The 23899-nt window shown below is 34.4% G+C and overlaps 1 protein-coding gene across 1 annotated transcript in view; it reads right to left on the bottom strand.

Moving 5' to 3' along the window:
• The window catches only part of glu (structural maintenance of chromosomes 4-like protein gluon), a 384191-nt gene that overhangs the window by 299423 nt on the left and 60869 nt on the right, over nt 1-23899 (bottom strand). Inside the window, exon 5 of the mRNA XM_090413308.1 lies at nt 1845-2021. Within this exon, the coding sequence (XP_090269434.1) occupies nt 1845-2021 (177 nt within the window). The remainder of the gene's footprint in view (nt 1-1844; nt 2022-23899) is intronic.

Here is a 23899-nt window from a genome sequence, read left to right as displayed (position 1 = left end):
TGGCATTAACATTTGACCAACTTAGTGTGACTTTAGCATACTATGCAGATTGTAAATTAGCTTTTTTCTTTGTATATATTTATACTAAGATGATGACCTTGATATGATGGTTGAAGCATTGGGCAATTATTTTACTATAACAAGTTTGTTGTTTCGATAATTTTTAAAAATGAATGCTGATCACAGTATAACTACAAAAGAAAGGATTCTCATAATCCATGGAGATCTAACTCATAAACAGTGCAATCATTGTGGAACCCCAGTATTAATTGAATGGTGAGAGGATAGGGATCCACCATCACACACAGAGCATATCTAGACAGAAAGCTGGTAATCCAACTACAGAAGTCCTGGGTCAGACTGAATGATGGTAGTTTGCTTAATAAGCCTTTGTGCCACATCTGGTCAAAGGCTTTACCAAAATGTACTGAAGATGCCTCTGATACTTGGGAAAAAATTCTATACTAATAAAATATATTACATGAATTTTTATCTGTTATTATAATTATTTTAAATATGCCTACTCATGGTATTTCATTATTGAAACAGACAGACATTGTGTTGATAGTTAATGAGTCCCACGATGAGTCCTAAAACCCATCATGGGAGGGCGATCTTAGGATTAGGACTCAATGAAGGTGCCCATACAATAATAATAATAAATATCAACTGAAAAGTTTGAGAATCTGCTGACTTCTCTAAGATAAAGAATATTCACTATGGATACTCAACTATTCATTTACAATGAAGATACTGCATCTAAAAGAGGATGCATGTTTCTAGATGCAGCATTATCTACACATGTGTCATGTTGTTGGGTATTTTTTTTTATTTCTTAATTTATTATCCTTTCATTTGTCTATGGTTTATGAATATGTTTTGGATGTAATTGTCCCTTGTGAAAGGATGAAGGATTTGTGCTCAAGAGGAGTTTAGATTCTACATCAGGATTACCTGTCCACCATTAATCCACACATGAACACTATCTAGCAAATACACATGGAAGTGTACATTGCACACCAAATACAGTGGCAGGATATTGAATTCATTGATGATAGTCTGGAGAACAGGAAAGTAAAGTAAATGAAATAAGGAGAAGCAAAGAAAGAGAGAAAGCAGAATATAAGACAAAAAAAAAAAAAAAAAAAAAAAAAAAAAAAAAAAAAAATCGGCGACACTGGAAGATCCCTCTACCATAAATACCTGTTCCACACAAACAGCGGTTATAATTCATTAAAATTCCACTCTGCTAACCAAAAAAAAAAAAAAAATGCAATTAATTAAACCTTATTATAGGTTTAAGCAAGCAACTCGGCAAATTCCAGGGAGACCATTAGCAATTAATTTTTTTTTATATGACTCCCACCCACAAACAGTTGTAAACCTATAGTATAGCACTGTGGCAGACTAAGTTTTTTTTTTTTTTTTTTACATAATCTAGAAACTCTGCTCTACAGAGCAAATATGGAATCTTTTCAAGTCACTTCAAGTCTGCATTAAGCAGGAAGACAGAATCACACCAGACAATGAAATTCATCTCTTACTTAAAAACATTCACACACACACACACAGCAGAATTTGAACCCACAGCTTGATGGTCAGAAAGTGAATATGCTATCCAATGAGCCAACCAAGCCAGCATCTCTTGAATCATCTCCTGAATCAGATCAGTGGTCTCATTATATTTTGCTTTTACTAATTTCTCCATAACCTTTACAGATGACTGCAATAGATCTCAGCATGCAGGTCTATCTTTTTATATAAAAAAACTGTTTATAAATAATTCTAAATTTAAAATACAGGTAAATGCTCAACTAAAAAATTTTGAAAACATATGCACACACCTGAAGTATCAGAAATCGGTTATGGTCTAAGTCTATGCCATGAGAACGCAACAATCTAGCGACTTCTTTGAACTGTACTCTACGTTGATTAATGCAGTACCATGAACTACTGTCTTTGTGTACTGTCCTTGAAACAGCAAACTGAGAATTGGGAACAGCATCATATTCATCACCTGGCTATGGGGAAAGTGAAAATATTTAGATTTATTTATACTAAACTTGGAAATAAATTGCAAAAGAGCAAATTCTTCAAAAAAGTACATTTGTAATATGATAATGTTTATTTAATTAGAATTAAGATTCAATTTATTTTAATGCCAATAAATTCAGTTCAGTCATATTAACAGAATATTATTTGATAACAACAGCGTATTGCAATTCTGTAATTATTCAATTTTAATTTGAACAATGTGACAATACTGGACAGTCTTCAATCTTTTTGTAGAATATTATTATAAGAAATATCGCGGTCATGGAAATTCTTCTTGCATGTATGCATCCAAACATACTTAATCTAGTTACTCTAATACTTATAAAAATCTTGAAATAAAAAGCAACACGATATTAACTTGTGCCTCTAGAAACAACATGAATCCAACAGCATGGTAGTTCAGTAACATAACTGAAATGAAAAGCTGTGCAGTTTTAATTATAGTTGCCTCTCACTACAACAAACTCTCTTGCTATAACCAAGTATAAAAAAGTCCTAACTGAAGTCCCATATGCATAGGACTATTCTGAAGAAAATTCATTATATCAATCTATACAACAAATCATTCTATGGGTTTGCTATAGTGAGATTGACTGTATCTTCTTTTTGCTCTGTTAATAATGTCAAATCTAGCCAGGAGCATGATGCTATAATATATAAATCTCCTGCAATGGGAACTCAGAATACTTGGCTGAAAACACTATGTCAAATATAAATTTGACATACTGAGAAACAGGTTTATTCTATAAGAAGAGATAAGTTCCTTGAATTCGAGACAACAAAGTTTAAAAATGCAAACGTGTCTTTCTATTTGAAATCATCAAATTAAAATGAAGCTGCAATTCCACATTTTGATGAAAGTGAATTATTTGGTTACCCTATTCTTTAGATGGAAGAATTTTCCTTTTAGATTTTTTTTCTTGCATCCTATTAATTATTATTATTATTAAGAGAGACCTCAAGAACCTATTTAGCTCATTCGATATAAACGAAGCCCTGTGGTTGGAAAGACCTTGGTTTGATTCCCATCCAAGATGTGAGGAACTTTTATCTTGTCTCTTTCGACTAAAGGTGAGTTAGCCGGTCTCATATGGGGTTTTTTCTGGAAACTCGGGTTTTTCATTCCCCAGAACAGGCAAACCGGCCTCGTGAACACAGGCAGCTACAAACAAAAAAATTGTCCACCCCCACCACCTCACAACAAGCCGGTTGGAGTTTCCCACAGTTGCATAATTATAGTAGACCCTGCACCAAGTGGGATAAAAGTGCTATAAAGTGGAAGATTATTAAGAGAGACCTAAAGAAAGTTGGGGCCTCGTCAAGGAAGACCACATACTGCCTGCATCAGCTGTTACACCTTTTCTTGAATTCATTCACACTACTTGCATTCACAACTTCCAAAGGAAATCCATTCCAGTTACGAATCTAGCTCTTATCCCTTTATGACTGTATTCATTTTCAAATGCCATGGATGTCCTCTCATCCTCTTCCCACTTTCTATAAACAGGGCCGGTTTTATCATTAGGCGAACCTTGGCAATCGCCTATAGGCGCCAAGACTTCGGGGCACCAGATTTTGCTACATATAAAATATATAAAACTAACAGGAACTCCTGTATTCCATAAAATTCATATATGTAAGCGTATCATTTCTTTACTGGACTTATATACACGTCTAGTAAACCTGGATAATATTCTGCCCACCTGCTGATACATGGATAAGAAGTGTAGTTTGACAGTCATGTCCATTAGAAGGGGCAATAATCCTTCACGCTGAAAAGAACACTTAACTACATTACCTGGAGTATGTAGTAGCTATGTTCAATTGCCTACAGCAAGAAATGCAGTTGCTTGCCGTTTGCTCGGTAACCAGAATCTAAGTTATATCAGACTAAATACCTATGAGTTATATTCATTTTGCTGCTAGTTTTTATCATATAATTATATTTTTTAATGCCAGTGCAAAATAAGAAATCCTTTCTTACTTTCTTCACTTCATATTGTATCACTTTGGAAGATCAATGTCACTATCAATTTTTTGGCTAATTATTTTAATCACCAATACATTTTAAAATTCTCCCAGAACTTGATCAAAGATAATTATTTTTGTCAAACAATTATTTTATAAATTCATGAAAATCTGAATCTAAAAATGAATACAGCCTCCATCTGTTCCTAATTAAGTTTTCTTTTTTATTCATAATCTTAGTTCGAAGGTTAGTTCACAGATTGCACGAAGGTTCGCACTTTTAAATTTTGCTTTATAGAGAATCATATGTAAATCTTGAATCATATCACATAATGCATAATTTTTATAAACGTAATCTGTAGGCTTTTGCATTTCAACCTCCTTGGTTTCCCCTAATCACTCCCTACAAATCGAAATAAACGACAGTTATGTACATATTTTCGGTATTATGCGGCAGTTTTGAAGTAGCGATGTTTTCCCTACACCTTATCCTTCAAAACATGTGTAGGTGCATGTGTCAAAATGAAATTTTATTTCCAAAATTTTCATAACAGAATTAATTCACCTTTAATGGCTAACCCCCTCCCAAAATTATAACCACCACCCCCACACACACACACACACGAAAAAAATACTGCTAGATAACATGTGCACTTTCTTTTTTGTTTGAAATTTGCTATTTTTCCAAAGTAATTGCACTGTTGCAGTTTTAAGCAAAAGACAAAGGTGAAGAATCTCTGATAAAATACCATTGGATATAAATTTTTGATATTAAAAGGACCTCACAATCGGAAACCCTGAGTAATGTTTAACATCATTTGTTGTTCATTAAAAAAAGTTTCTAAAATTAAAATGTGCGACCCATATAATTTTATTTTCAAGGAAAGAGAGCAAAATGTCATATTTATTTCAATAAATGTTATTTAAAAAATATAAATATTTGACATAATATTTCCAATGCAAATAAATGGCTTGATTATTTATTTTTGCACATGTGAAATTCGTTTTTATTTGAGAAGAGACACAATAAATAAATTGTGCAGCAAAAAAGGATCAAATATCGTAAGACAGTAAAGAAATTCGAAATAATACAGTGCACATAAAGACAATAATCTGTTAACGGAGGGGGGGGGGGTAATTGCATTCATTTTAACAGAATGCTGATGAAGTTTCATCAACATTCTACATTTTTATTAGGTCCGTCAAAGGGATTTTGAGTATATTTGCGAACAGATATATTCAACATAACTTAGCCAGTTTTGTTGTAAAAAGTGCCACATTTGCAGAAATATTAGCAGCATAATAATAAAATAGCAAAATTCATAATGCTTCAGAATAATTTGATAATTTTGATAATACTAAAACAAGATGAGACACATCTGTAGAAATCTATTATTAGTCCTTTTAATTATGAACTCTATAAATATATATTTAATAAATTGGTTGTACTTTTGAGTTTTTAATTAAATAAACTAGTTTCATTTTGTCACAGATAGTTTTCACTTCTGAACTACCTGGTCTATTGTTCTTATCAATATTACTAAATTCCAATCTCCTTCTCTGGAAATTTACTCTTAGTAAATGTCTGACTTGTATTGACTAACCATTGAGTGACTCAGCAATTTAATCCAGAGATTAAATATATGGTCAGTTTAATCCATAACATTCTTAAGAATATTTCACCCTGTGATTTCCCAGAATCCTGTTAAGAAAGAACAGATAGCTGAGTATTGAACTTGCGATCATTTTGAAACACATTCCTGAGACAACAGAGGTTTTTTTGTGTGTTGCTGCTATTTGTATTAATTAGTTGTGTAAGAGCAGTTTCTATATCACATAAACTGAGCATTTGATTTTCAAGTTTATTATTATTTATAAATTAAATGATTTTTCAGTTCATTTTTTTGTGCATCAAGATTCTAGTTATTTTAGGATAAAATGTCGAGTAAAAAGTGGATGTCAGCAAGCATAGCAAGTTATCGTTACTATTCATTGTCTCCACGTTTTCACTAAAGCTGGAATTATTATGCTTATTACTGCAACTTAAAAGAATCAAATCTGGAGTTATATATATATATATATATATAATATAATGTTATAATTGATAACTAATAATTAAGGAATTGACAGCGTACACTAGAAATATAAATTAAATAAACTTTAATATATACTTTCCGATATTTCGGCAAACGTCACGTTGCCGTTTTCCTAAAGTCCTGATGGTGCCCCCTGGCAGGCTATATTGGTAGTTCTTGGCCTTTGGGCTGAAGTTCTTCTGATAAATGTTTCCCAAATTTGGGGCAGTCTCATGCATCCAAATTTGTTGAGGTTTGGCATGTTCCTAAGTGTACGCTGTCAATTCCTTAATTATTAGTTATCATGTATAACCAGCGTATAAGCCTCTCAACAAGGATAATTTTATAATATATGACAAAAATATAATTATACAAGTTATATATATATATATATATATATATATATATTATATAATTATACAAGTTATATATACATATAATATATATATATATATATATATATATTATATGCTTTTTATGTGAATCCCATGCTTCCAGTAAGTAAAGTGGTCTCGCATTAGGCGACAAAATTTACCTTTCACTTAAAGTTGCGTGGTTGGAAAGCAGATACATTAACCATTCTGTCAACCAGAGAGGCATACTATGCATGTTACTGCAAACTGAAACGTTTTATATTTATATTTAGATCTATGTTGTAATTCCATAAATATAATGATTTTTGCTAAAATTTTTATTACCGCAAATTCAAAATTTTTATTTTTAGTGAGAATATCTGAACTTTAGAGTTGATGAAGTTCCTATTTTTACCTTGATTAGCAAGCTTAAGTGGATTGCATTTAAATTCTTTTCTTTTTTTAAAAAAACTTTTATCCTAATACTAAATTATTACCATACCTTTTAATATTTTTTCGGTATTCAGAATTTTTGTAGCAACTATGATGCTTGTCAACGAAGCTTGTCAAACAAAATCAACAATCAACACTGCAATTGAAATCTTTAGCAGAAAGATTTTGGATATAAATGTAGATATAAAGAAATTAAAGATGCATTACTTGTACTATCCATTTCTCCTCTTGAAAAACTTATTTCTAAATTAGAGAGCTCATCATTGGCTGAACATTTTGAGAAACCAGAAACAGCAATTTTAACAGTTGTGTGGGACAAAAGTTTACAACAAATAGATGCTACTAGTAAATCTCTACAAGATCACAATATCGATTTGTTTTTAGCTAATAATTTGTTACAGTCTTTAGTTGGTTTTATTTTAGATATAAGAAATAGTTTTGCTGCTGTAAATGAAGAAGCGAATTTATTATCAGATGAGACAAAATTTAAAGATGAAAAGGAAAGAGTTAGAAAACGAAAAAAAAAAAAATGACTGACGAAGTTTCACAATTTAACAATGAGATTATGTTGCATGGGAAAGAAAATTTCACTAATTTTGGAAATTAATGAAAGAACAAAAAGCTATTTCGGCAGATTAGATAGGTTTGGCTTTTTTTTTTTTTTTGAAGAACAAGTACAAGACTACTATTAATAAAATTTTACAAACTTATGGGACTGATGTTCATCCAGACAAATTTACTGATGAAGTTAAGCAATTTTGAATAATGATGAAGGAAGAAAATTCTTCAATTAAAACTATGTACAAATTTATAAACGATGGGTTAAGGTCTACTTTTTCTGAACGTAGAAACAATTTTAAAAATATTTTTGACGATGCCTATTTCAAATGCAAGTGCTGAACACTCATTTTCAGTGTTGAAATGAATAAAAAATTATTTAAGAAGCAACTTGCACCAAAATAAAACAAGTGACCTGTCGTTATTATGCATTGATTCAGATGTAATAGACTCAATTAATTATGATATCATTTCAGATATTTGCAAACACCAAAGCCAGAAAAAAAAAACTTTTAGTTATTGATTTTTTTAAATTTAAATTTGAACTGATTTATTTTTTTACATTTTTTAAAATGCAAATATTTGTATACCAATGTTGTATTGTGTTATTAAAATTAGTTATTATGGAAATGTTGACTTTTATTTTCAATAAACTAAAAAAAAAAGTGCTCATTTTTGAGGCCTCATAATGATGTTGCGCCTCGGGCCTCCAAAAGTATAAATGGGGCCCTGGACACTGCCTGTTTGTAATGCTAGCAGTGAACGCTCATTTTCTGTACTTAAACGCGTTAAAAATATTTACACAATTCGTTAAGTCAGATGCATTTGAGAAATTTGTCAATTATGTTCATAGAAAACGATATTGTTGAATTATTAGATTATAAATGTATGATAGATAAGTTATATTGTTATAAGGTATATATAATTGATAAATACTTCATTAAGTAAATGTATAAAAATTTACTTGTGAATTAATGTTTTTTATAATTAGGTTTATTTTTATTTATAAATATTTCAGTTACTGGATTTTGAAAATGGATAAAAAGAAATCGGATTTTCAATATCGCAAACGTAAAGCGGAAAAGGAAGAAAGTTTGAAAAAACAAGGTGCATTTTTAAAATATCTTTGCCAAGAAGATTGTAATCACATTCAAGAAGAAAATCTTCAAGATTATTCGTTGGATAATTCGTCTATAGTTTCGATTAATGAATTGGAGAATTCTACAGATACCAAAAATTGGATTAAAACTTGATTTGATTCTGAACAACGCATTGTTGATTCTGAAGCTGGTTGTTCTACAGATCCAATCATAAAAGCATTTGATTTTACAAATTGAAATTATAATGATCCAGCAACTTGGTGTCCTGTAAAATTTTCCAATATCAATCAATTACGTCAACTATTAGTTGAACACGGACCCGAACAGATTCATAATTTTGATTTTCAAGATAGCAATAATAGAAGATTTTCAATGACTCATTATACTCGAAGACTATTTAACAGCGAGACAATGCAGCGTCTGTGGTTATTGTACTCAAAATCCACAGATTCTGCATTTTGCTTCTGCAGTTTATTATTTGATCAATGGTGGATTAACCTTGCTGATTCTGGATTGAGAGACTGGGAAAATGCTTCTTCTATTTTAGCTGCGCATGAAAAAGAGTCAAAGACACGTTGAAAATACCATAAGTGGAAAGAATTAAAAATTCGAGTAAAAGAAAACCATTGATGAAGAAAACTTGCTAGTTATTAGAAATGAGGAGAAACATTGGGTGCAAGTATTAGAACGACGCTCTGCTTTAGTTCAGACGTTAGTTATTCAAAATTTATCATTTCGAGGAACAAACGCGACCTCAAAAGACACATAAATAATTTTACACTCAAATCAGTCTGTGATACACGATGGGAGAGTCGAATTGACTCATTAAAGCCCCTAAGATATAATTTGTCCAAAGTTTGTGAAGCACTGCAAGAAATATCTCAAGATGATAGTTTATGTGGATTAAGTGGAAATACCATGAAATTAGATGCAAGTAGTCTTCTTAAAACTTTAAGGAAGTTCAAATTTATTGCATCCTTAGTAATGTGGTATAATATACTTTTTGAAATAAACTTTACAAGTAAACAACTTCAGAATACAAGCCTTGATATAAACGGTGCCATAAATTGTATTAATGATACAAAGAATTTCTTAATGAAAATCCGAAATGAGGATGAATTTGAAAAGATGTTAACAGATGAGGAAAAAATCGCTGAGGTCTTAGGTGTAACGCCTAATTTTGAACAAGAGTTAGACTTAGAAAAAAAAAGAAACAATTTGTGTATGAAGCAGAGGATGAATTCATAACAGATTTTAAACAAAAATTTAAGGTAGATTTTTATTTTTCAATTGTTGATACCACAATTGCATCTATTGATGAAAAATTCAAGCACATGTCTACAATTAACGAAAAGTTTGGTTTTCTTTTAAATATATATGAATTTCAAAAAATTACTTCAGCAGAACTGATTAAAAAATGTTTGATATTGGAAAATTATTTAACACATGATAATTCTAGAGATATTGACAGAACAGATTTATGTAGTGAATTACAAATAATAGCAAGGCGAATTCCAGAAAATACTTCTTCATTAGATGTCCTGTCATACATATGCAAAAATAATTTAGAAAATAGTGTTCCAAATGTGTTTATTGCTCTGAGAATTTTTTCGACATTGCCAGTATCGGTAGCAAGTTCAGAAAGGAGTTTCTCGAAATCAAAACTAACCAAAACTTATACTTGCTCCACGATGGCTCAGGAATGATTCACTGGTCTAGCAATAATATCTATAGAGCATGAAATTGCATCTACAATCAATATAGATGAATTAATTCAAAACTTTGCCAAAGCAAAAGCCCGAAAGATTAATTTTTCATAATTTTTGTATTCAAGATTAATTTTCTTGCTATACAGATATTAGAAGTAATGATATATGTACAAATGTATTAGTTTTGATTAATAAATTATATATATATATGTTCTTAATGATATTATTTTTATAAATATCCACATGTGAAGGAGTACGTGTGCTTGTGTGAGTATGACAATATATATATATATACAGCAATCCCTTGATCAGTGCGCCTGATGCGTTCTTTAAAACAGGCGCATTAATCGAAAATGCACTAATTGAATATAATAACCTATGGGAAAAAGTATAAAAGAAATCTGATATCATCAAATTTCTTTTATACTTTTGGGATATCATCAAATTTCTTTTTTGAACCTTCATTTTTTTATAAAAGAATGAAATTATGTCTCAGGGCCTAGTTAAAGGAAAATCACAAAGCTGGAAGACAATAAAACATATTCAGAATATAAATTTTATAGAAATAAAAATTTCTTAACAAAGAATTGAACTAAATTTTGTACAAAAATTATTATACGCCACCATTTGTTGTAATCGGCTTGCAGGCAATTTTTATGATCAGCCATAAACAGCGGTATTCTCTTTCCTGATTGTTGAAAGATTTCGATGTGTGAAAAATTAACGATAATTCATGAATATTTCCATGTTTAAAAATATGCCACTTGGTCACTGACATTTGCTACACAGATGTCATTTCCTTCAGTTCTGAGAACAGAGGACGCCGCTGATTGTTATAATCTGCTTGCAGGCAATTTTTATGACCGATCATAAACAGCGGTATTCCCTTTCCCAAATGTTAAAAGGTTTAGATGTGTAAAAATTAACGATCCACAAATATTAGGAGTTCTGGGTCTGAGCTTGTCGACATATTCTCAAATATTATTCTCCTCAGAATATTTCCACTATAAAATATTTATTCATAAAAAATGCCTCGAAAACTAAAATGACAAATTCCAGGAACTTCTCGCGGAACACAGTTTGGGAAACCCTGGTATACATAGTGTACATGGAAGTAGTGTAGTATGCCATTAAAAATAATTTCGTAAAATGTTTTAAATTGGTAACTAAATTATTTCATTCTGGTGAGTGATTTTTTAAAATAGTTAGCCATAAAAATTTACAGATAGAAAATTTTTTAAATCTGTAACATTTATTTTTAAGATGTATGTAGGCACACTAATCGAATTTGGGTATCGAAAAAATGACGCACTAATTACTGCATAGAGACAATGTATATGGGCACCAAAATTTTCTTTGCCTAGGGGCGCCAGATACTCTCGCACCGGCCCTGTCTATAAAATGAAAAATTTAATCTACTGGTATTCTGTATGACCCTTTCTAAAGTCTGAAGGCCTCTATTATATCACTCCTCTATCTCCTGTTTGCTAGCATCTCCTCCTCCTCATTATCATCAAATTCTTGACATGTATCTTCAAGGGGTATACAAGATATGATAGTACTACATGAAAAATTTACATTATTACAAACTTTCTATCTACAATTTTCCTCCCAATCAGTCTGTTACTTGTCAAGACTCCAACATTATCAGATCTTATATTTCTATCATCAAAGGCACTTTGTACCGTATTAATCCACCTATATCTTGGTCTTCCTCTGGGAACACCAAGCATCTATAATCCATAATTGCTAGCATCTACAACCCATAAATTCTTAATCTCTCCTCATAATCTAAATCAACAGTCCTGATATCATCATTAACACTCTCTCTCCTCCGTATCAATCTTTACATACCAGATCTTTAAACAACAGTCCTATCGAAGTCATATTTAAACTTGTAAAGAGTCAAAATGATTTCCTGATTGTTATGTGTCAGTGTTCCTTTCAGCATTGCAGTTATCCTCTTGAGTTGTATTCATAATTTTTGCCATATGACCTCTGAACTTCAGCTTCCTATATACTGAAATTCTAAAATCCATAACTTATTGATAGTTTTTTCACTTGGTTATATAGGATGCCAAGAAATCATGTTCTTGTATTTTTTTTTATGTGGTTACCACCCACTAAAGGTTATTCCTAAACCTATAGTACATTTGTGTCATGGGCGGCCAAAGGATTTTTTTACCCTTTTTTTTAATTTATTTTTAAAGAGTCCAGAAATCCTGATCTAGAGATCAAACATGAAACTTTTTCAGCCACTTCATGCCTCCAATAAGTGGTGGTCACACATGAAATTGTTTGGAGAGCAGTAAGCTAACCACTTGGCTAACCAAGTTGATGGCTTAATTCTTTATCCAAGCATAAGCAATGTTTGCAGGCGAAGTATCTTCACAAATAAGCTACCTGTAGTACTATAGCTAGCTCAGCCCTTTCTCATTCCTTCTACTTATACAACAAAATTTTGCAGTGCTCAACCATTCAAACTTTCAAGATCTTCTATAACAGTGTCCAATGATCTCCATATCATTCAATGAAATTATGACAACCTTCATTGACTCCAAAAAGATAGTCCTGATTTTTTTCTTGCAAAAACTTGGTTCATTTTTCCTTACCTTTTATAATAGTCAGCTGAGAATTCAAGACTAAATGGCTGCCATTTGCAACATGTCCAAATGGCAGTCACGTCTTTTGGTGTCTTGCCAAGGTAATTGGTCATAACTTTTGTTCTACACTATTCCGACCTCTATCATACCCAGATGGCTCAATTGCAGCATCACCCTCAGAAAAAGCTAACCTCCTGGCTTCACACTTTGCCTCCAATGCACGCATAACTGAAATTGGCAAATGCCCTCTAGTCATTCCAACTGCCCAACATACAATGCCCCCTGTATCCTTTTGCCAAAAAGATACCATAAACCTGTTGTCTAAATTCGACATAAAAAAGTCTCCTGGCCCTGATGGAATTCCTCCAATTGTATTGAAGGTCTGCGTACCAGAACTGACTCCTATCCTATGCTGTACACACTCTTACTCCACTGGTATATATATCCCAAAGCCTGGAAACTGGCCTATATTCAACCCAATCCTAAAAAGGGTGACAAATCACTGCCATCTAACTACCACCCTATCTCACTCACTTCAGTCCTATCTAAAGTGATGGAGAAAACTATCAACTCTCAACTCCTACTCTACCTTAAAGATACCCAGCTATTAAATGACCACCAGTTCGGATTCCGTCGAAGCCGATCAACAAGAGATCTACTCTCATACATCGCCCATTGCTGGACAAATGCCATGGAGAAATTCAGCAAATCCCAAGTAGTTGCACTTGATCTCTCTAAAGCCTTTGACCGGGTCTGGCACAAAGGCTTACTAAGGACTCATTTGGACTGTCTCAGGACTTACTCATTTGGACTGTCTCAGGACTTCTGCAGATTGATTGCCAGCTTCCTGTCTGGACAAACACTATGTGTGATGGTAGACAGCTCGCTCCTTATCCTCTCACCATCCAACTAATGCTGGATCCCACAAGGTTCAGTTCTCTACCGACCCTCTTTCTATATATCAATGACTTACTTCAGTTGACCTCTAACCCAATACACAGTTTTGCAGATCACAGCACATTACTCCTCCTCCCCCCCCCTCATCTGACAAACCCTACTCTACACAACTCACAGAACATCAACCACCACTGCCCTTAATTCCGACCTCCAAGCTATCCTCCAATGGGGCTCGGATAACCTAGTCAACTTCAATGCTAGTAAAACCCAGTTCTGTCTTATTTCTCACAAAAAAGAATCATTTTCCCCCAGCATTGTTTTTGATAACACTCAAATTCCCAGCCAGATGAAATTTCTCTTCTCAGAATTACCCTGACATCAAGCCTCTCCTAAACACATTACAACCATTGCATCCTCAGCATCCAAAAAAATTAGGTTTTCTCTTTCGCTCAAGATGCTACTTTACCTCTAAACAGCTGTTAACATTATACAAATCACAAATCTGCCCAGCTATTGAATACTGCTCTCACATTTGGATTGGGGCACCTAAAAGCTCCCTCAAAATGGTTGACTCAATGCAGAGGAGAGCAATTAGCTGATAAATGACCCATCTCTCACCAACTCGCTCCCCTCACTTTCACATAGACGCTTGGTCTCTGCAATTTGTATATTCTATAAATATTTCCACGGGAAATGTTCACTGGAAACAGTATCAATAATTCCCCCACTCTGTACTAAGCCCATTGGAACACATACAGCTGCCCAACATCCTTTCACAGTACACCTTGAAACCCACAGAGCAAGTTTCTTTTCCTTTCTTTTATAGGTTGACCAGCCAACCTCTCGTATATAGGCCCAACATTTAAAAAAAAAAAAAAACAATATCCTTGGCCTCCAAAATCCTTGATAACCTTTTTTGCACAAAATGTTAGTTTTCACTTATTCAGCTACAATACACAAATTCTAAATCTGCCCAACTTAGAATACTGCTCACACACGTGAACTAATGCACAAAAAAGCCACTCTAAAAATTCCCAATGCCACTGAAATGAAGGCAGTTCAGGTAATCACAATTCCTCTCTCACATTCACTCCAGCTGTTGTCTCACGTATACTCTGCTTCTGCATTTTGCCTTTTCTACAGAAGTTCCATGGGTAGTGTTCCACAGAAATGGCACCCAACATTTCCCACATTTCTGTTAAACTATAATAATGGGAACAAGCAACTTCCAATGTTCATTTACAGTTCAACTGCTAATCCACACCAAACCAATTCATGCTCATCTTTCATTTTATATAAGTATGTTATCAAGAATAGCATTCCCTGCAAAGTATTTATCAAAGGCAACCTCTGGCACTTCGAAAAAGAACATGAACAGATAATTTCTTTCTCAATTCCTCAGGGTTACGAGTCCCCTTTCTCTTAGTCCCCTTTCATTTTGTCAAAAATACAATGATAAAAATAAAAAAAGCTGTTTTCTAGGAATTGGCTCTATGCAATTCTGTGGTATAAGTGCTTGGAATGAGAATCCTTTATATCTAAATCCAACAGAAAAATTTCTAGGTAGCTCATGTACAATTTATTTTTCTATTATTCTTTATTATTATTTTGCTGCACAAATCAATATGATTTGTGCAGTAACTCACACAGTTCCATGATGAAAATTACCAGTTATGAAGGCTAAATAAGACAGAGGAGTATGTAAAGAACCAAACAAGAACATGGAAAAAAAACATTTTATATGTTTCTCAAACATAAATGTTTTTCTTTAAGGGAAAAAACAGTATTCACTTTCATTTAAACAAGTACATGTGATAGCTACATATCTCAGCTTCGCTATGACAAGGTAGTAAATCCTATGTAATCTAAAACTTCCTTTCAAAAAAGGAAATATGGAACTAAATAACTCTAACTCACATTGAACTGAAAAGTCCTTAATGAAGTTTCACCATAACTTGGATAACCTTCATATTTACATTCAAACCCAGGTCTTTCCAACCAAAGGAGTTAGTGAGCAATGGAAGTGTGTGTGTGTGTGTGCGTGCGCACGTGCGCCTGCAAAGATAAATCCACATTCATAAACTACCTGCCAAGAATTTGTCTCATCTTCCCCTTATAAGGTAGACTTAATAGCCTGTTATGGGCCAAGTAGTTTCGCTTCACAGAAGCCATATTAATGGTATAAAAGAAGTCTAGTTTGACTATTAATTGTCCTAGATGAGACTGAACATAGGTCTTTCAAAGCATGGATGTTACTGGCTGACTGGGCTATCGAGGCTTTTCGATGTGTGTTTGAGTATGTATGTGTGTGCGTGTGTGCACAAGCATGAGTAGTCCACAAAACATGCCATGCTGCAGCTGTACATCTCATCTTGTACGTAAATTTATTCAGTTGATTCCCCATGACACCAGCTTTGCTTATTCCGTTGTCTCTCTCCCTGCTTAATTTGCCATTTTCACTACTTTAATTTTTTATGTTGTGTCCATACCCAAGTAGTTGGTTGATCAACCTATAGTAGATTAGCACCATGTATGGGTAGTGGGTTGGGAAAGGAGGAACTTGTTTGCATTTGATTTAAATGACTATAAATTGTATTCCTTGGGAAACAAAGCAGATAGAAGACTGTTCCACAGTGCAGCAGTTGCAGGGATGAAGGAGGAGAAAAAGAAACTTGTCCTGTTTGCTTCTAGGTGTACTGTGAAGGAATGTTGAGCAGCAGCTGCACATGTTCCAACGAGCATAGTACTGAGTGGTGGAATTATTGATGTTATTTCAGATGAGCATTTCCCATGGAAATATTTGTAGAACATACAAACTGCAAAAACCATACATCTGTGTGAAAGTGGGTTGAGAGAGTTGATAAGAGATGGGTCATTAATAAGTCTAATTGCTCTCCTCTGTATTGAGTCAAGCATGTTGAGAGAACGTTTAGGGGTCCCACCCCCTATGTGGGAGCAGTATTGAATAGCTGGATGGATTGGTGACTTGTATAATGTTAACAGCTGTTAAGGAGTGAAGTAACATCTTAAACGAAAGAAATATCCTAGTTTTTTTTGACACTGAGGATGCAATGGTTGTGATGTGTTTATGCCAGGAGAGGTTTGATGTGAGGGTAATTCCAAAAAGAGAGACCACAAACTGTCTGGAAATTTGGGTATCGTTAAAAAGGATACTGGGAATAAATGGTTCTTTTTTATGGGAAATCGTACAGAACTGGGTTTTATTAGCATTGAAATTGCTGAGGTTATCCGAACCCCATTGTAGGATGGCTTGGAAATCAGAATTGAGAGTGGTGGTTGATGTTCTGTAGGTTGAGGTGAGTTGTGTAGGGTAAGGTTTATCAAATGCAAGCGAGGAGTGTAGTGTGCTGTCACCTGCCAAACTGTGTATTGGGTTGGAGGTCAGTTGAAGTAGGTCGTTGATATATAGCAGGAAGAGGGTTGGTGAGAGGAAAGAACTTTGAGACCCCCAACATTAATTGAATGGTGAGAGGATAGGAAGCCATCCACCATCACACACAGTGTGCATCCGGACAGAAAGTTGCCAATCCAAATACAGAAGTCTCGGATCAGAACGAATAATGGTAGTTTGCTTAGTAAGCCTTTGTGCCAGACCAGACCAGGCCAGACCACTTGGGATTCGCCAAACTTCTCCATGGCATTTGTCCAGAGATGGGTGACACATGTAAGCAGATCTCCTGTATGTTGATCAGCAGCGACGGAATCCATACTGGCAGTCATTTATTAAGTAGGTGTCTTCAAGATAGTGTAGGAGTTGGGAATTGATGATTTTTTTCATTACTTTTGACAGGACTGAGGTAAGCAAGATGGGGCGGTAGGTGGATGGCAGTGACTTGTCACCCTTCTTGGGAATGAGCTGAATATAGGCCAATTTCCAGTTTGTGGAATAGATTTCAGTGGAGGTAAGAGAGTAATATAGGCAACATAGGATAGGAGTCAGTTCTGGTGCACAAACGTTCAGGACAATTTGGGGAATGCCATCAGGGCCAGGAGTCTTTTTTGTGTCTAATTTGGAGAGTATTTTTTTGATGTCATCCTGACAAAAGAATATAGGGACATTGTATGTTGGAATGGTTAGGGGACATTTACCATTGTCAGTTATGCATGCACTGGAAGCAAAGTGTGAAGCCAGAAGAAGCTTTAAAGGAGGATGAGGTTCTTGATTTCAGCCAGTTGTGGTATGTCTGGTGTTTCATCTGTACAGCCTCAGTACATCTTTTGGAGAAAGGGTTTCATTAGGGAATGGCAGTTCAGAGTACTGTGTGGAATGTATGTTTCCATGCCGGTGATAATTACTTTGGTAATAAGTTTGGTGCATATGTTTGTGTTGGAAAGCCGGAAGCAATGGTCCAATCATGGGAATGTGGCATAGAAGTTGCGGAGGCTGTCCCACTTAACACTGCTATAATGCCAAACTGTGTAAGTGTTGTTGCATGGGGGGAGGAGATCAGCACTACATTGTGGTCAGAATTGCCCAGGGGGTTTGGTGAGTAAGCGATCTAGGGTGTTTAGGTTATCTGGTATTCTGGTTGGCATCTGAACAAGTTGTGTAAGGTCGTTAATGATGGCAAATATTTCAGCATCTCTGCCTGCAAGATCTGTACAACTGGAGGAGGAAAGGGAGCCATCCACCATCACACACACAGAGTGCATCCAGACAGAAAGTTGCCAATCCAAATAGAAGAAGTCTCAGATCAGAACGAATAATGGTAGTTTGCTTAGTAAGCTTTGTGCCAGACCAGACCAGACCACTTGGGATTCGCCAAACTTCTCCATGGCATTTGTCCAGAGATGGGTGACATATGTAAGCAGATCTCCTGTTGATAGGCAGCGACAGAATCCATACTGGCAGTCATTTATTAAGTAGGTGTCTTCAAGGTAGTGTAGGAGTTGGGAATTGATGATTTTTTTTCATTACTTTTGACAGGACTGAGGTAAGCAAGATAGGGCGGTAGGTGGATGGCAGTGACTTGTCACCCTTCTTGGGAATGAGCTGAATATAGGCCAATTTCCAGTTTGTGGAATAGATTTCAGTGGAGATAAGAGAGTATTATAGGCAACATAGGATAGGAGTCAGTTCTGGTGCACAAACGTTCAGGACAATTGGGGGAATGCCATCAGGGCCAGGAGTCTTTTTTGTGTCTAATTTGGACAGTATTTTTTTGATGACATCCTGGCAAAAGAATATAGGGGAATTGTATGTTGGATGTCTGGAATGGTTGGGGGGCATTTACCATTGTCAGTTATGCATGCATTGGAAGCAAAGTGTCGATTTTTAAGTTGAGGAAATTAAAGAGCTCAGGGTGGTTAGTTGTGTTGGGGAGCAAAAGAGACAGCAAATGAATCTGACTGAGTGGGGAAGGGATATTTTCACCAAAGAAGGTCAAAGTTGGGTGATTCTAGGTTGGGTGCTCTCTGGCAAGGTATATCAGAGCAGATGTTTGTGGAAACACCACCCTCGGGACAAAAGTCATTGAAGAGTGATTAGTTTGGAAGATTGAGGTAAATATTGCTGGGGGGAGGTGAGATTTGAGTTTCTGCCAGAAAGAGTAGGTGGGGTTTGATAGACTGAAGGTGGTAGTGGAAACTATTAAGGTTGGAGTTTAGGCCATGGATGTTGGTGAAGTGGATATGTAGAGTTTTGTTAATCATATGTTTGACCGCAAGGGTCTTGCACATTTCATATGCAGTGCTTGCATACTGGTCTCCATGGTGACTGCTGGTGGCATCACTTAGTTTTTGCACCAGATTATCTTGTCTGTAGTCGATGATCAAACTGTTGTCATCATTTTGACGTTTTTCTTCAAGTTGTCTTCGAAGCTGGTACCTTTGTGCAAATGATAAATCTTGTCAAGCACGTATGCACGATTGGGGACAGGTGTCTTTGAACTTGTTGCTGATCGCTGTTATTAGTTTTGATGTACTTGTCAGCATGTCGCAAGACACTTTTACTAGGCGCGAATAGTTCATTTCGTCCTTTCTTTTATTTATAGGCCCGAAACGATGGCACCTGACGATATTCTTAGAATCGATATTGCATTCTTCAGCTAATTTGTTGAGGTCCTTCTTTAATGATTTTCTGGCAGAAAGTTCAAAATGTGTCAAGATGGCACTGATGTAGTTGGTGGATTGAGTGGTGGAGACAGAGGTGTCCTCCCTCGATGAGTCTATGCACTCCCTGGAGGTGTCTCGTAATAATAATAATAATTATTCTTGATAATTAAAATTATGAAGTATAATTGAATAGTTGAATCCCACTGTGGGCATGGGTGTTTGTGATTGTCTGTGAAAATACTAGCAGTGGCGTTGATGTAGTTGTGGATTGAGTGGTTGAGACGGAGCTGTAGAGTAGGTGTCCTCCCTCGATGAGTCTATGGACTCCTGGAGGTGTCTCGTAATAATAATAATAATAATATAGCGTTAGAAAGTCACAGAATTTTATGCATTTGGATTTACAAAAATTCTGAAATCATTAAAATAAGTCAGTTCCCAACATCCCTTGAAATTATTTGCCTCACAAGAATAACAATTACTATACATACTGATTTTATTTTAAATAAATATTTGAATTTTAAAGCGGAGGGGAAGAGGTCAACCAATGTCTTTGAAATCGACTAGCAGATAGTTTCCATCACTGGATGATGAATGCATTTCTAGCCTGACATAAACAGACAAAGGTGGCAAGACTACAGTAGAACAACTGCTCATATTCCTAAATAGTATTGCATGTATATTTTCCACTGTATAATCATTTTTTCTGAATTGTTGAGTTAAAAACTATGCATTCCTTTTAGGAAGGGGTAAATCTACTTGAATGCAAACAAACTAACTCAGGAACTAGTAAAGAAAGCTAGAAAATGTTCCTAGTCGGTGAAAGATCAAGCCTATATCAAAATGAAAATTAATATGAAGCTATGTAGGTATCCTCATAAATTATTTGTACTATGTAACTACTAACAGTACGGAAGAAAATATGTCAACTACTTATATATTAGTGTGTTTATCAGTCAGTAAACAAAAAATTGATGCCTTTTTACAAGTAATACAAGATTATTCCCTTTCTTTTAGTGTTACACGGTGATCAGCATTCATTTTCAAAATTATGGATTTTACAACTGTGTTATAACTAACTCTTTTTATTATCCCGATGTTTCGATCTTCATATCAAGATCATCATCTGGAGCATACACAAATATACAAGACAAGCTGAATTATATTACAAACCATAAGCTAGAGAAACAATGATTTGATCACATGTTATTCTACTGGCATGACCTCTAGTGAAAAAAATAAAAAATAAAATATTTACAAATTACATCAAGCTAGATTTAATTTAAGATAACAGGAATAAACATTTTTTCTTATAGATGATTTTTTTCCAGTAACAGCGATATCCTATTTTTAGTATTACAATTGTTAGTTTTGATTTAGGATCCCAGATTTACTACAGTCTTGTTTATAGTTGTTCTTAGAAAGGAAGGTCCCATGGGTCGAATATATGCTTTCCATATGTATGGGATTTTTAGACCTTCATTATTGTTCAGATTGGGGTGGTTGATAATGATCTCACAGGCTTCCTTAAATTTGCATTCATACCATGTTTTGGTGTGATGTAGACAACTAGTGCATTTCTAGTCAATTCTATGTAAGGTATTCAGGGCATGATCAGAAAGGCCAGCTTCACCATAATTATTATATTTAATGTGTTGTTTATGTTCTTTTTGTCTGATAGGAATTGTGCATCCTGTGTCTCCTATATGTGGTATGTTACAGGCGCAATGAATACGGTATACTCCAGGGTGGGCCAGCGGGGATAGTGAGTCTTTGGATGAGTTGAGTAAGCTTTTTAATTTTGCAGGTTTTTTTTTTTTTTTTTTTTGAGGTTGTATTTTTGTAATACTTTGTTTATTTTGCCTGATGTCACTTTAATGTAGGGAATGGTTATAGTTTTGTTGTAGTCTGATTTGTCTTTGTTTTTTATTGAGGTCTTGTAGAGAATTTTGTTAGTAGTGTTTTGGCTGTACCCATTTTTTTGGAAAGTATTGCTGATTATTTTAAATTCTTCTTTCAGTGCCTGCTCACTGGAGCAGATTTTCAGAGCCCTGTTTTTTAGTGTATTGATGATACCTAGTTTTTGTGTTGGGTGGTGGTAGGAGTTTATGTGTATATGTTACGGTTAAAGTGATAAATACAGTTATTATTAATAATTACCGGATTAAAGTGAATAATTAGAATTAATCACTTTAACCGGTTAAAGTGAATAATTCCTAGAGGAGTCTGGTAAATGTAATAAAAACATGTAATAAAAATATTAAAAAAAAAGTTATTTAATAGCAGAGAGAAAAGGAGATAAATACATTATTATATGATTATATTGTTGTCCAGAAAAAAACAAATTACTTATTTTTGCAGGAAAGACTTCTGTGGCACTTGGAATTACAAAGGATTTCTGACTTTTTACATTTGCAGCGATTTGAGTTACAATCGGCTGTACAATTGCAATATTGGAAACCTTGACCACCTAAATTAGAATTCTTGCGGGCACATTCTCTTAGACTTATCTCAATATCAGGAACTTCATTAACTGAAATAAAAGTTTCCTTACAAACAGTAAATTCGTTCCTCAAAGAGTTGGTTTAAAATACCATATTTTGTACCTAATTTATATAGGTTTTCATTCTCAATAGAAATTATAACAGCTATAATATTCCAGTTATCGGTCTTAGCCCTGTCTGCTTCTGGAATTCTTACCCCAACATTTTCTCCTACATTTGCAATTGGAAACTTAGTCATTGAAAGCCTTAACATTTTTTCAGCTTGCTTCTTAAGTGACTGCTTAGCAGAGTTTCGAGATTCTTGAATTTTTTCTGTGATTTCATTGAGTGCAAAAGAAGTACTTTCCTTACTTTTTTCATTATTTTCTAATTCAACATTAGTTATAATTTTTATTTTGTTATCTTCCTTGTCGATCGTTCATGTTTCAGAAAAATGTTGTTTTCTTTCGATTTGGCTAACACTCTTATTTCTGTTTTTGTTTGGATCTCCAACAGATAAGTCATCACTCGTATCATCTATTTCCACTTCCACATTGTCACCGTTTTCTGTTCTAATACCGCTTTCCCTCTCTGAGATTATCTTCTCACATTCAACATCCTTATTAGTTTGATCTTTTAATATCATCTCGAAATCTTCTTCATTCATGATTTCTGACAAGGTATCGATGAGTTTTAAAAGAGGTAAACCGTGAGTAGACATAACTATACATAATAAATAACGGAAAAACTCACGTAGAAATATTATTTAATAGTATAATTTTCGCCTGTGTGTCACAGGCATCTTCAGTACAATTAGGCACAAAAATTAAACACTAACTGACACCAGCTACTTAGGTGGCGCTTTTTGGAATTGTCAGTTAGTGTTTAATTTTTGTGCCTAATTGTACTGAAGATGCTATTTATTTATTATGTAAAGGTATCGATGGTAAGTATGTTTTCAAACCTACCTTAGCTTTACAGCCAAACATAGCTTCATAGGGACTGCGATCTATTCCAGAGTGATGTGCTCTGTTTTTCATAAACTGAATAAATATTATCCTTTACAACCACTTTGTTGTTTTATTTGTTTCAAGCCATGAGGATAACATTTTTTCAATGTCTTGGTTTGCTCTTTCAACCGAGCCTTGTGACTGACTTTGCCGTGGTTTCCCATGAACAATCTTAAGCTCATTCCACATTACGCAGACTTCTTCAATAATTTTATTCGCGAATTCCCGACCATTGTCACTTTGCAAGATGCATGGGGCTCCAAATATTGTGAATACATCCAATAGCTGATGTGCAACTTCTGCAGCTCGTTTTGCTTTCAAAGCTCTAAGTTGAATAAATTTCGTAAGATGGTCTTGATAAACCATTATAAATTTATAATCACCATCAGCTTGTGACTGCATATCAATTAAATCAATCTGACATCTAGAATTATATTTGCTGCTTTTAATTGGTTTAACAATAAGCCCTTTTTTTGGAATGCTCAATTTCTTTTGGCAGGGTTCACAAAGATTCAAATATATCATAACAATTTCAACAGTGATGTTCTTATACTTCTCTTTAA

This window comes from Typopeltis vanoorti, chromosome 24 (assembly GCF_054136105.1).
Source record: "Typopeltis vanoorti isolate ZY-2024b chromosome 24, IOZ_Tvanoo_1.0, whole genome shotgun sequence".
Lineage (NCBI taxonomy): Eukaryota > Metazoa > Arthropoda > Arachnida > Uropygi > Thelyphonidae > Typopeltis > Typopeltis vanoorti.
This window is presented reverse-complemented; position numbering and strand designations above follow the sequence as displayed.